General features: G+C 44.4%; 1 protein-coding gene across 2 annotated transcripts in view; it reads left to right on the top strand.

The window, feature by feature from the left end:
* The window catches only part of ADGRV1 (adhesion G protein-coupled receptor V1), a 710,193-nt gene that overhangs the window by 372,942 nt on the left and 324,634 nt on the right, over positions 1-12,617 (top strand). For both annotated transcript variants that reach the window (XM_077462401.1, XM_077462400.1), the window contains 2 exons: positions 1,399-1,806; positions 11,758-11,942. In XM_077462401.1, the coding sequence (XP_077318527.1) occupies positions 1,399-1,806; positions 11,758-11,942 (593 nt within the window). The remainder of the gene's footprint in view (positions 1-1,398; positions 1,807-11,757; positions 11,943-12,617) is intronic.

The raw sequence follows: 12,617 nt of genomic DNA, 5'->3' as shown, positions 1-12,617 counted from the left end.
GTGCGATGTTGAACTTCCAGTGACCAGTATGAGAGAGTGAGAGCGATAACACCAAATTTAACACACCTGCTCCCCATTCACAGCTGAGACAGTGTAACACTAACGAGTCACATGACACCAGGGAGGGAAAGTAGCTAATTTTAACATTTTCAATTAGGGGTGTATTCACTTTTGTTGCCAGCGGTTTAGACATTAATGGCTGTGTGTTGAGTTATTTTGAGGTAACAGCTAATTTACACTGTTATACAAGCTGTACACTCACTACTTTACATTGTAGTGTCATTTCTTCAGTGTTGTCACATGAAAAGATATAATAAAATATTTACAAAAATGTGACAGGTGTACTCACTTTTGTGAGATACTGTGTGTGTGTGTTTATATGTGTGTGTTATATATATATATATATATATATATATATATATATATATATATATATATATATATATATATATATATATATATATATATATATTTTATATATAGCTATACACCGATCAGCCATAACGATCTCAGTAACAGAGCCTTTACGTTCCAAGGTTAGGCCTTCATGTATGAATTTTTTTTTTTCAAGTGCATCTCATAAATGTTTGATTGGATTGTGATCAGGAGAATTTGCACGCCAAGTCAACACATCAAACTTGTTGTTGTGGTCCTCAAACCATTCTTAAACTGCCATCAAGAAATACTGTTTCTATGAAATGGTGCTCTTGATCAGCAGCTATGTTTTGGTCTGGGATACTTGTCAAAGTAAATCCATATGGATGGCTGACCCAGGTTTTTCATCAGAACATTGCCCAAAACATTACACTGCTGTGACCAGCTTGCCTACTTCCTATCCTGGTTACATTTCTTCCCCAGGTAAGCGACACACATGCACTCAGCCATCAACATGATGTAAAAGAAAACGTGATTCAGATGTCCAGGCCATTTTCTTCCATTGTTCTGTGCTCCAGTTCTGATACTCGCATGCCCATGGTTAGCATGGATACCCTGCCCAGTCTACAGCTACACAGATCCATAAACAACAGACTGAAGGCCCATGTTTTCTGTTTTCAACACATTAAATGCAAGAACAACATGTCTACTTGCTACCTAATATGTCCCACTGAATTTCAGATGCCACTATAAGATAATCAATGTTATTTACCTAACCTGTCATTGGTCATACAGTTATGGTTGGCCAGTGTATATCCTTATGGCTCTGTAATTAATAATCTTTAATTTGACCATATGTTATCTTTTAGATATCATATCCTTCTTTGTGCTGGTTGAAGCATATTATATATCTTGTACTGCATTTGAAACTAGTAGGGTTTAGATATTGACCATGTGAAGGAGAAACCATTGTGGTATATTATGCATGCAATTTTAATTTTTTTTATTTATTTTTTTATTAAGGAACTAAAACGATCTGAAGTGATTGGTCATACAGTAATTTATCCAGCTGTTGCAGGCCAGGATTTTGTCAGCTCTGAAGGTAGACTCACATTTGAGCCTGGGCAAAGGACTGTTGTACTGGATATTACCCTCACTCCAGAGACTGCTTCTCTCAACCCCTACCCAAAGTGTTTCCAGGTCTTACTTATGAACCCCTCCGGAGGTGCCAAAATAGATCCACTGTATGGAATTGCCAACATTACCATTGTGTCAGACCCCTCATCCCAGTCTACCTGGGGATTACTTGATCAGCTCATTCAACCCTATGATGAGAGCACACTGAGCAGAGTTCTGCAGACTCTTAACAATAAAGCTGGCTCTGAATTCTCACAAGAGCAACTTGGTGCAACAATGGCTATCATGGAAAAGGTATCATCACAATTTCACATTTCTTTGTTATAATTACATTTATTGGATTTAGCTTTGCTTTGTGAAGTTGATGTGTATTTAAATAACAATATTAACAATATTAACACTACATATAGCTATTCGGCTTTCAATGACCATGTCTTGTACACAGAATGGTTTTTAGGTTTTTAAGCTTAACACAGTATAAATGTACTTAATTATTCGATGCATTGAGCTGATGCCACCCTGGCCATTGCCAACAACCCTTAACTTATTTGCTTTGCATTTGTTTATCCTCTTCTATGAAAATTTACAAAGTAATATAAAAAAAAAGTGTAGACACAAAACAAGAAATGTAATAGACAAAACAAGTACTATAATGATTTTTTTAACATTTTTAGTTTCCTTTTAAGGGTAGATGCATAGATTGCCTAGGGAGAATATCGACAGATGGGGTGGATGTCTTCCCTGGAATAAAGGGCAGGGAGACACCTATCAATTAATTGCAGCACTTGGACCTGCAGGTGTATCCCATGTTACTAATTGACTAAAGCAATATGTAGCTAACACCTTGTGTTTTGCCCGGGCCACTTGGACATCTCCCAGCAAGTTGGAAAATAGAACTAACACTCTCTTCCTTAACACAGCATCGTATCAGTTTTGAATCAGGGATTATGTCTTTTATGGTGATACCTAATATAAACATACTCTAGACCTAAAATTAGGCTTGGTCCTTCTCTGTTACTCAGATCAAAGTTGACTTTAATGGGTAAATCATACAAGGCATAGGAAGAACAAACAGTAAATATCTGATAGAAGAGCTGGACTTTCAGACTGTGTAATATTGAGAATAAAGGAGAATTAAGAAAAATATATTCTCATCTTTTATTATACCCCCCGCATAGAACTTTTGATTGTAAGATTTCCATGGCTAGGTCTGCTTCTCTTGTACCTTGTTTTAAATTTAGCCGTGGATCGGGGTAGTGGGTGCATTGACAAGAAAGAAACTCCCACCTTCCTTCTCATTACAGAGATGCTTTAATGCCGAGTGCGATTTACAACATTGCTTTGTCAAAATTTTGTGTTTCCATATCATGGCGTCAATCATACATTTAAAAAAATGTTCATTTCCATTCTAATTAATGTAGATAAAGTGATTGTAAACGCTCACCTTGTAAAACAACCCATTCCATTTGAAATAGAAGTGAAAAGCAAAGCATGTGTGTATAGATATAAGAAACATTATAAATACATTTTTTCACTTTTTTAGAAGTGATCCTCTGTTCTCAGCTGCATAAGAGCTTGGGGGGGGGGGGGGGAGAAGCAGCAGTACACTGAGCTTCCTAGTGAATGGCTGTGCAGTAGTGATGGCCGAACGGTTCGCCCGGCGGTCGTTTCGCGGCGAATTTCCGACTTTCGCCGTCCGCGGGTTCGAACGCCTTTTTCCGTCGTTCGCCCCGGCGGACTTACGTGTTTAATGTATACAAGAACTTTAACCTTTCGTGACACGTTTATCATGTGTTACAGGACAACCAATTGAGACATGACAGCTCATGGACACTTGGACATTCCCCCTAACCTATAAATACACCCGATCCGGTGGCCATTTTACATTCTTTCTTCTGTCACTGTAGGGAAAGGATCCTGTGTGGAGTAGGGACAGAGAAAACGCTAGCTATTTGGTACACAAAAGTTCTTTTCAGGACTGGTATAGGTGTTAGGTCAGCAGCCTGAGTTTCTTTTGTCAGTTTAGATAAAGGGACAGAGCGCTGTATGCTGCTATTTTAGGGACAGCTCAGCCAGATTAGTCTTTCTTCATCATCATCATCATCATCATCATTAGCTGTTACTATCAGGTCCACAAAAGAGCTGTTCCAGCTAATCGTTCCAGCCTACTCTTTTTTGCCAATTTGTATAGGGACAGGCAGGAAGCGGTGTGTCAGGCAGTGAGGATAATTTTAAAGACTTGCTGTTACTATTAGTTCCACAAAGGTTCTTTTCAGGACTGGTATCAGTGGTACGGTAATAGGCTTGTACACGTATAATATTCTTTCTTCCAAATATAGAAAGAATATTATACTTGACTGCTGCCCTTCTGCTGCAGTCTGCTAATCATTCACAACTCACTTGTTCCACAAAAGTTCTTATAAGGACTGGTAACTTGGTCTGTCTAGGGTGCTACGGTACATAGGCTTGGGTGCGGTACAGTCTGCTGTTCTGTAAGGACCGCTATCGGTCCACAATAGATAGGGTTGCCGTGCACTACTGCTGACCGCTGCCCTATACTGCAGCAGTCCTTCAGCGGTATAGGGACTGACGCACAGTCTGCTAAACACTAATACACAACCTGCTTGGTCCACAAAAGTTCTTATAAGGACTGGTAACTTGGTATAGGGTGCTACGGTACATAGGCCTGAGTGCGTTACAGTCTGCTGTTCTGTAAGGACCGCTATCGGTCCACAATACATAGGGTTGACGTGCACTACTGCTGACCGCTGCCCTATACTGCAGCAGTCCTTCAGCGGTATAGGGACTGACGCACAGTCTGCTAAACACTAACACACAACCTGCTTGGTCCACAAAAGTTCTTATAAGGACTGGTAACTTGGTATAGGGTGCTACGGTACATAGGCCTGAGTGCGTTACAGTCTGCTGTTCTGTAAGGACCGCTATCGGTCCACAATACATAGGGTTGCCGTGCACTACTGCTGACCGCTGCCCTATACTGCAGCAGTCCTTCATTGGTATAGGGACTGACGTACAGTCTGCTAATCACTAACACACAACCTGCTTGGTCCACAAAAGTTCTTATAAGGACTGGTAACTTGGTATAGGGTGCTACGGTACATAGGCCTGAGTGCGTTACAGTCTGCTGTTCTGTAAGGACCGCTATCGGTCCACAATACATAGGGTTGACGTGCACTACTGCTGACCGCTGCCCTATACTGCAGCAGTCCTTCAGCGGTATAGGGACTGACGCACAGTCTGCTAAACACTAACACACAACCTGCTTGGTCCACAAAAGTTCTTATAAGGACTGGTAACTTGGTATAGGGTGCTACGGTACATAGGCCTGAGTGCGTTACAGTCTGCTGTTCTGTAAGGACCGCTATCGGTCCACAATACATAGGGTTGCCGTGCACTACTGCTGACCGCTGCCCTATACTGCAGCAGTCCTTCATTGGTATAGGGACTGACGTACAGTCTGCTAATCACTAACACACAACCTGCTTGGTCCACAAAAGTTCTTATAAGGACTGGTAACTTGGTATAGGGTGCTACGGTACATAGGCCTGAGTGCGTTACAGTCTGCTGTTCTGTAAGGACCGCTATCGGTCCACAATACATAGGGTTGCCGTGCACTACTGCTGACCGCTGCCCTATACTGCAGCAGTCCTTCATTGGTATAGGGACTGACGTACAGTCTGCTAATCACTAACACACAACCTGCTTGGTCCACAAAAGTTCTTATAAGGACTGGTAACTTGGTATAGGGTGCTACGGTACATAGGCCTGAGTGCGTTACAGTCTGCTGTTCTGTAAGGACCGCTATCGGTCCACAATACATAGGGTTGCCGTGCACTACTGCTGACCGCTGCCCTATACTGCAGCAGTCCTTCATTGGTATAGGGACTGACGTACAGTCTGCTAATCACTAACACACAACCTGCTTGGTCCACAAAAGTTCTTATAAGGACTGGTAACTTGGTATAGGGTGCTACGGTACATAGGCCTGAGTGCGTTACAGTCTGCTGTTCTGTAAGGACCGCTATCGGTCCACAATACATAGGGTTGCCGTGCACTACTGCTGACCGCTGCCCTATACTGCAGCAGTCCTTCAGCGGTATAGGGACTGACGCACAGTCTGCTAAACACTAACACACAACCTGCTTGGTCCACAAAAGTTCTTATAAGGACTGGTAACTTGGTATAGGGTGCTACGGTACATAGGCCTGAGTGCGTTACAGTCTGCTGTTCTGTAAGGACCGCTATCGGTCCACAATACATAGGGTTGCCGTGCACTACTGCTGACCGCTGCCCTATACTGCAGCAGTCCTTCATTGGTATAGGGACTGACGTACAGTCTGCTAATCACTAACACACAACCTGCTTGGTCCACAAAAGTTCTTATAAGGACTGGTAACTTGGTATAGGGTGCTACGGTACATAGGCCTGAGTGCGTTACAGTCTGCTGTTCTGTAAGGACCGCTATCGGTCCACAATACATAGGGTTGCCGTGCACTACTGCTGACCGCTGCCCTATACTGCAGCAGTCCTTCAGCGGTATAGGGACTGACGCACAGTCTGCTAAACACTAACACACAACCTGCTTGGTCCACAAAAGTTCTTATAAGGACTGGTAACTTGGTATAGGGTGCTACGGTACATAGGCCTGAGTGCAGTACAGTCTGCTGTTCTGTAAGGACCGCTATCGGTCCACAATACATAGGGTTGCCGTGCACTACTGCTGACCGCTGCCCTATACTGCAGCAGTCCTTCATTGGTATAGGGACTGACGTACAGTCTGCTAATCACTAACACACAACCTGCTTGGTCCACAAAAGTTCTTATAAGGACTGGTAACTTGGTATAGGGTGCTACGGTACATAGGCCTGAGTGCGTTACAGTCTGCTGTTCTGTAAGGACCGCTATCGGTCCACAATACATAGGGTTGCCGTGCACTACTGCTGACCGCTGCCCTATACTGCAGCAGTCCTTCATTGGTATAGGGACTGACGTACAGTCTGCTAATCACTAACACACAACCTGCTTGGTCCACAAAAGTTTTTATAAGGACTGGTAACTTGGTATAGGGTGCTACGGTACATAGGCCTGAGTGCAGTACAGTCTGCTGTTCTGTAAGGACCGCTATCGGTCCACAATACATAGGGTTGACGTGCACTACTGCTGACCGCTGCCCTATACTGCAGCAGTCCTTCAGCGGTATAGGGACTAAGAGTTTTGTCACAGGGTGATTTAAAAAATGACAGGCAGAGGAAGAGGCAGGCCCTTCCGCAGGGGTGGTAGGGGTAGGGCAGGAGCAACAGCCTTGAGCCAAAGTGGGAAGTTGCAGAAGGTGCGTTCAATTACTTTAAAGGACGCACCAGACTTGGTTGAGTGGCTCACTCAGCCTTATTCTTCTGCACCCTCCTCATCCTCTCGATCTGCACCCTCTTCTTCACTCTCTGCTATGTGCACCCCCAAAGACACTACCACCAACAACACCACCACCACCACATACCTTCCGCTTGAGTGCAAATGGGGGCCTTCATGCTCCAGTGTTTTAATAGGGACCCCCGTATAAAAAGCATGAGGGTCAAGGACCAGTACTGGGTGGCAACGTACTTAGATCCCCGGTACAAACACAAAATGGCGGAAATGTTACCGCCGTCGCAGAGGGCTGTCAGAATGCAGCACTTCCAGGCCTTGCTTCGAGAAATGCTGCATTCTGCTTTTGCGTGCGCTGGCAGAGGAGCAATTCCCACTCCCAGAGAAGGATTTGCGGGTACCAATCCAACAGCGCCTGCAAGAAGAGGCCGGTTTGAAGATGTGTTGGTGACTTCGGATATGAGGTCATTCTTTCAGCCGACCCATCGACAGGTGTCATCCGGATCCAGCATCAGGGAACGCCTAGACCGTCAGGTGTCCGACTACATTGGGTTAACGGCCGATGTGGACGCTCTGAGGAGTGATGAACCCCTAGACTACTGGGTGGGCAGGCTTGACCTCTGGCCAGAGCTTGCCCAATTTGCAATCGAACTGTTGGCTTGCCCCTCATCCAGTGTCCTGTCCGAAAGGACGTTCAGCGCAGCAGGGGGGATTGTGACCGATAAGCGTACTCGCCTAGCTCACGACAGTGTTAACTACCTCACATTTCTAAAAATGAATGAGGCATGGATCTCGGAGGAATTCAACACATGTGATCAGTAGACCATGTATATGTCTATAAACAATTTTTGGAATCAAGCACACAGACCTTCTTAATTCATTTGGCTCACTTCCCTGACCCAAAAAAGCACACCGTACTATATGCCCCTACCCTCCTCTTTGAAGAGGTTGAGCGGTGTCATATTTCTACTGGGGCTGCTTATTATGAGGGGTTCCCACCATCCCTGTGCTGTGCTGACTTCCTCCTGGGTGTTCTTATTATGAGGGGCTCCCACCATCCCTGTGCTGTGCTGACTTCCTCCTGGGGGTTCTTATTATGAGGGGCTCCCACCATCCCTGTGCTGTGCTGACTTCCTCCTGGGGGTTCTTATTATGAGGGGATCACACCATCCCTGTGCTGTGCTGACTTCCTCCTGGGGCTGCTTACGGTGCTGCTGTCAGCGCTGTATGTCACGGAGCTGCTGTCAGCGCTGTATGTCACGGAGCTGCTGTCAGCGCTGTATGTCACGGAGCTGCTGTCAGCGCTGTATGTCACGGAGCTGCTGTCAGCGCTGTATGTCACGGAGCTGCTGTCAGCGCTGTATGTCACGGAGCTGCTGTCAGCGCTGTATGTCACGGAGCTGCTGTCAGCGCTGTATGTCACGGAGCTGCTGTCAGTGCTGTATGTCACGGTGCTGCTGTCAGCGCTGTATGTCACGGAGCTGCTGTCAGCGCTGTATGTCACGGAGCTGCTGTCAGTGCTGTATGTCACGGAGCTGCTGTCAGCGCTGTATGTCACGGAGCTGCTGTCAGCGCTGTATGTCACGGAGCTGCTGTCAGCGCTGTATGTCACGGTGCTGCTGTCAGCGCTGTATGTCACGGAGCTGCTGTCAGTGCTGTATGTCACGGAGCTGCTGTCAGTGCTGTATGTCACGGAGCTGCTGTCAGCGCTGTATGTCACGGAGCTGCTGTCAGCGCTGTATGTCACGGAGCTGCTGTCAGCGCTGTATGTCACGGTGCTGCTGTCAGCGCTGTATGTCACGGAGCTGCTGTCAGCGCTGTATGTCACGGAGCTGCTGTCAGCGCTGTATGTCACGGAGCTGCTGTCAGCGCTGTATGTCACGGAGCTGCTGTCAGCGCTGTATGTCACGGAGCTGCTGTCAGCGCTGTATGTCACGGTGCTGATGTCAGTGCTCTGTATTACGGTGCTGCTGTCAGTGCTCTGTATCTCCTGCACCCTCTTGTTTGCCTACCCTGGTCCCTGACCTTCCCTCTCCTCCATTGCCTTCATTAGCTCCATAGTCCTGAATTGTCAGAACAATTTCCCAAATAAAAAAAAAATGCTTGTAGTTATCGATCCCAAATTCACCTCATACATGTATTATGCTATTGTCCAGGTGGTGGGACTACGTGCTACCCCCTAATAATTACCCCGTGGCCGCAAATTCGACCTAAAGGTTTGCGAAATTCGCCTCCCATTGAAGTCAATGGAGCCCGCGGCGAACGGTCGTTTTCGCGAACGTTTGTGCCCGTTCGCGTTTCGCGTTCGCGAAACGTCCCGTCGGAAGTTCGTCCATCACTACTGTGCAGTGAGGGCATGTCAGAACAATTCTGATCATTGGAGGAGAGCATACTGAGTTCCCAGCACAGCTACAGGCTACTTCTCCTGCTTAGTGTGGTCCGTTTTTAATAGGAAAGCAGAGGTGCTGGCAGGAACACCAGGGATTTCACACAAAGGAAGCAATACAAAGAGTACAGGATACTTTCTCATACAAGTACATGGTACAGCAGCCACATATCAGGAATATAAGTATTGGGGTGTTGGCGCTACAAATTAGCATATATAAAATAGTTCAACATATATAATGGTGCAAATGAACCATGCAAACAGCAAACTAGTAAAGTCCAAAGTGACAATCCCAACATCCTAAAACATATATAATCTTCTGGTTTGATGTGTCTTCAAGTAAATGCTTCACTGCGAGTGCTCATGAGGTAGATGACAACTCACCAAAGGTGTTTGACCACTTTTTATGGTAGGTCAAAATACGCTTTTATTTGAAGGAACCAGATATATCCTGGGTAAACATCTCTCCACTGTGGGACCCCCTCCAACAAGGCTGAGGATGTGGGAACAGACTCCACCAGAGACACAAAGAAGAGCTCTTATGGTGTAGTACGTTTTATTAACCTCCTCACGCCCGCCGCCATATGACGTGACGACTTTGAGCGGGTATATCTGAATGATGCCTGTAGCTACAGACATCATTCAGATATTGCCGTTTTCAGCCAGCGATTCCCTACACCATAATAATGATCATAGCGGCTGTTCCACCACTTGATCATTCTTACGGGAGGCGAGAGGGGACTTCCCCCCCATCCCGCTGCCCTTCGGTATTTCTTACGACTCACCGCTACGATCGGTGAGTCGGACAGAGGATCCGCCAGCTCTGGATGTTGATCATAGAGATTCTCAGATAGTTTCTATGATCGGCGGAGGCCGTGCGCGATGTTATGACGTCACGCCCGGCCTCTGCATTCAAAAAAACGGTGCCGCTTTGGCTGGGAAGTGGCAATCGGTTTATTATTTTTTTTATTTCAGGCTTCCCATCCTAGTGGGGAGATGTGGGGTCTTATTGAACCATATCTCACTATAAAGAGGACCTGTCATGTAATATTCCTATTACAAGGGATATTTACATTCCTTGTAATAGGAGTAAAAGTGATCAAATTTTTTTTTTTTTCCAAAAGTGTCAAGAAAAAAAAAAGAAAGTATAATTAACAATATTTTTATTTTTTAAAGCGCCCCTGTTCCCGTGTGCTCACACGCAGAAGCGAACGCATACATAAGTCTCGCCCACATATGAAAACAGTGTTCAAACCATACATGTGAGGTATCGATGTGGACGTTGGAGCAAGAGCAATAATTTGTCCCTAGACCTCCTCTGTAACTCAAAACATGTAACCAGTAAGAAAATTTTAAACGTCGCCTATGGGGGTTTTTAAGTACCGAACTTTTGTGCCATTCCACGAGCCTGTGCAATTTTGAAGCGTGACATGTTAGGTATCTATTTACTCGGCTTAACTTTGTTGTTTTTTTGTTTTTTTTTAAGTGAAAAACAGTTTTTCCCCCCCAAAAAAGCGCTTGAAAAATTGCTGCGCAAATACTGTGCGAGATAAAAAGTTGCGACAACCGCCATTGCATTCTCTAGGGTCTTTGATTAAAAAAAACATTTATAATGTTTGGGGTTTATATGTAATTTTCTAGCAAAAAAATTATGATTTTTACATGTAGGAGAGAAATGTCAGAATTGGCCTGGGTGGCAAGTGGTAAAATGGTTAAAAACTATAACAAAAGTTGCACTCACTGTGTCATTTCCGTCACTAAGGTGTCTACAGCATGTGTGGATTGGTATATCAGGCTCGTGGCAGTGTGCCTTCCATGCCTCGTTCTGGCTATACTAGTTACTTGGATGTCACATATGGGACCCGGAAATGATGAATCCCAGATCCAGCATAGTTTCACCGTACTGGCATCATCAGGAAAAACGTACATCGGAGCCAGAAGATTATATATGTTTAAGGTGTTGGGATTGTCATTTTGGACTTTACTAGTTTGCTCTTTGCACATGGTTCATTTGCACCATTATTTATGTTTAACTATTTTATATATGCTAATTTGTAGAGCCAACACCTTTACCTTTGTTTATTTACTAATCAAGTTCATACTTTCCTAAAGGGGCAGCTATATGATTTAATATCACTCCAGGTGCCACTTCCAGCCACATTTTTTTAAATAAGTGTTGGGGTAACAAGCAGCAAAGTCGGCAAATCATGCCCAAGTCTCTAGATGTACACTAACAATAACTGGTTTAATAGCTCAGATACAGCTTAAAATATGGAGCTATTTATCCAGCTTTGCCTATAGTTGTTTCAGGCTTGTTAACTCATACCCTGCTGACTGCACAATGGAGAAATCATGGCTTCTGTGATGAGATGTTGTAGGAAAAATGTCAAGTATGAATCTAAAATTATAGCCTAGCTATACAAACATTCCACAGCAAATTCGAACATAACCTATTATCCTCTTTTTCTGATATTCAGATAGTAGGTGATGGTGGAACCGAAGTTCTAACTGAGGACAGCCGCATTTTATTTTATGACATACTGTGCAGCCTCATTAGCCCAGACCGCTTGGATACACGTGGATATAGCCCATTGATTGAAGTTACTGAGGTTTATGCCTTCTCCCTACTTACTGGTGTGACCTGTGGCTCTCCAGGTGTAAGGTAATGTAATTGTTATCCAAAATGCTGTATTTCTTTCCCTTGTGAACTATGTAGTTCTTTTCTGTTAAAGGTTTCTTCACTTTTATTCATGTAATCTTTCTGAGACCATTTAGACTGAAGTACACACATTTCATTGAGAAAAAAAAAAAGAATAAAATCATTTTATACAGGGCATGTAAATACTTGATGAAATATATTTAAAGAGGAACTGCAGTCTGCTCACATAATTTGTAATAAAAACATCTTTGCCATTCTGAAGCTTCCCTCCAACCACTTTGCATATTATTTTATTTATACTGTGATTCTGTACTTGCCAAATATGCTGCAGAAATCTCCCTCCACTAGGTCTGGCTGCAACCATTTTAACTGTGGGCAGCTGAAGCTGCTGCCTGTTCACGTCCTGGATTTACACAGGCACCCAGAGGCACACCTCCAGTTCTGCATCTCTCATTGTCCCTCTTGTATCTCCTCCCCTCTCCCTTCCTTGCAAACTCTCAGGAGAGTGTGAGAGAGAGCTGTGCATGATGTCAAAAGCCTAGGCTTTTTTCCAGACAAGAAACAGGAAGTGTGCTGTATAAGGTATTTACTGGCAAAAAAAGTTTTACTATCCAAAGTTAAAACAACAAGGGCAGAAGGTTTAATAGATGGAAAGATGAAACAATGACTGAAGTTCCA

The sequence above is a fragment of the Lithobates pipiens genome, unplaced genomic scaffold, assembly GCF_037356315.1.
Source record: "Lithobates pipiens isolate NorthernLeopardFrog02 unplaced genomic scaffold, aLitPip1_a1.2 Scaffold_3, whole genome shotgun sequence".
Taxonomy (NCBI): domain Eukaryota; kingdom Metazoa; phylum Chordata; class Amphibia; order Anura; family Ranidae; genus Lithobates; species Lithobates pipiens.
The sequence above is the reverse complement of the archived record's forward strand: the minus strand, read 5'-3'. Positions and strand labels throughout refer to the sequence as shown.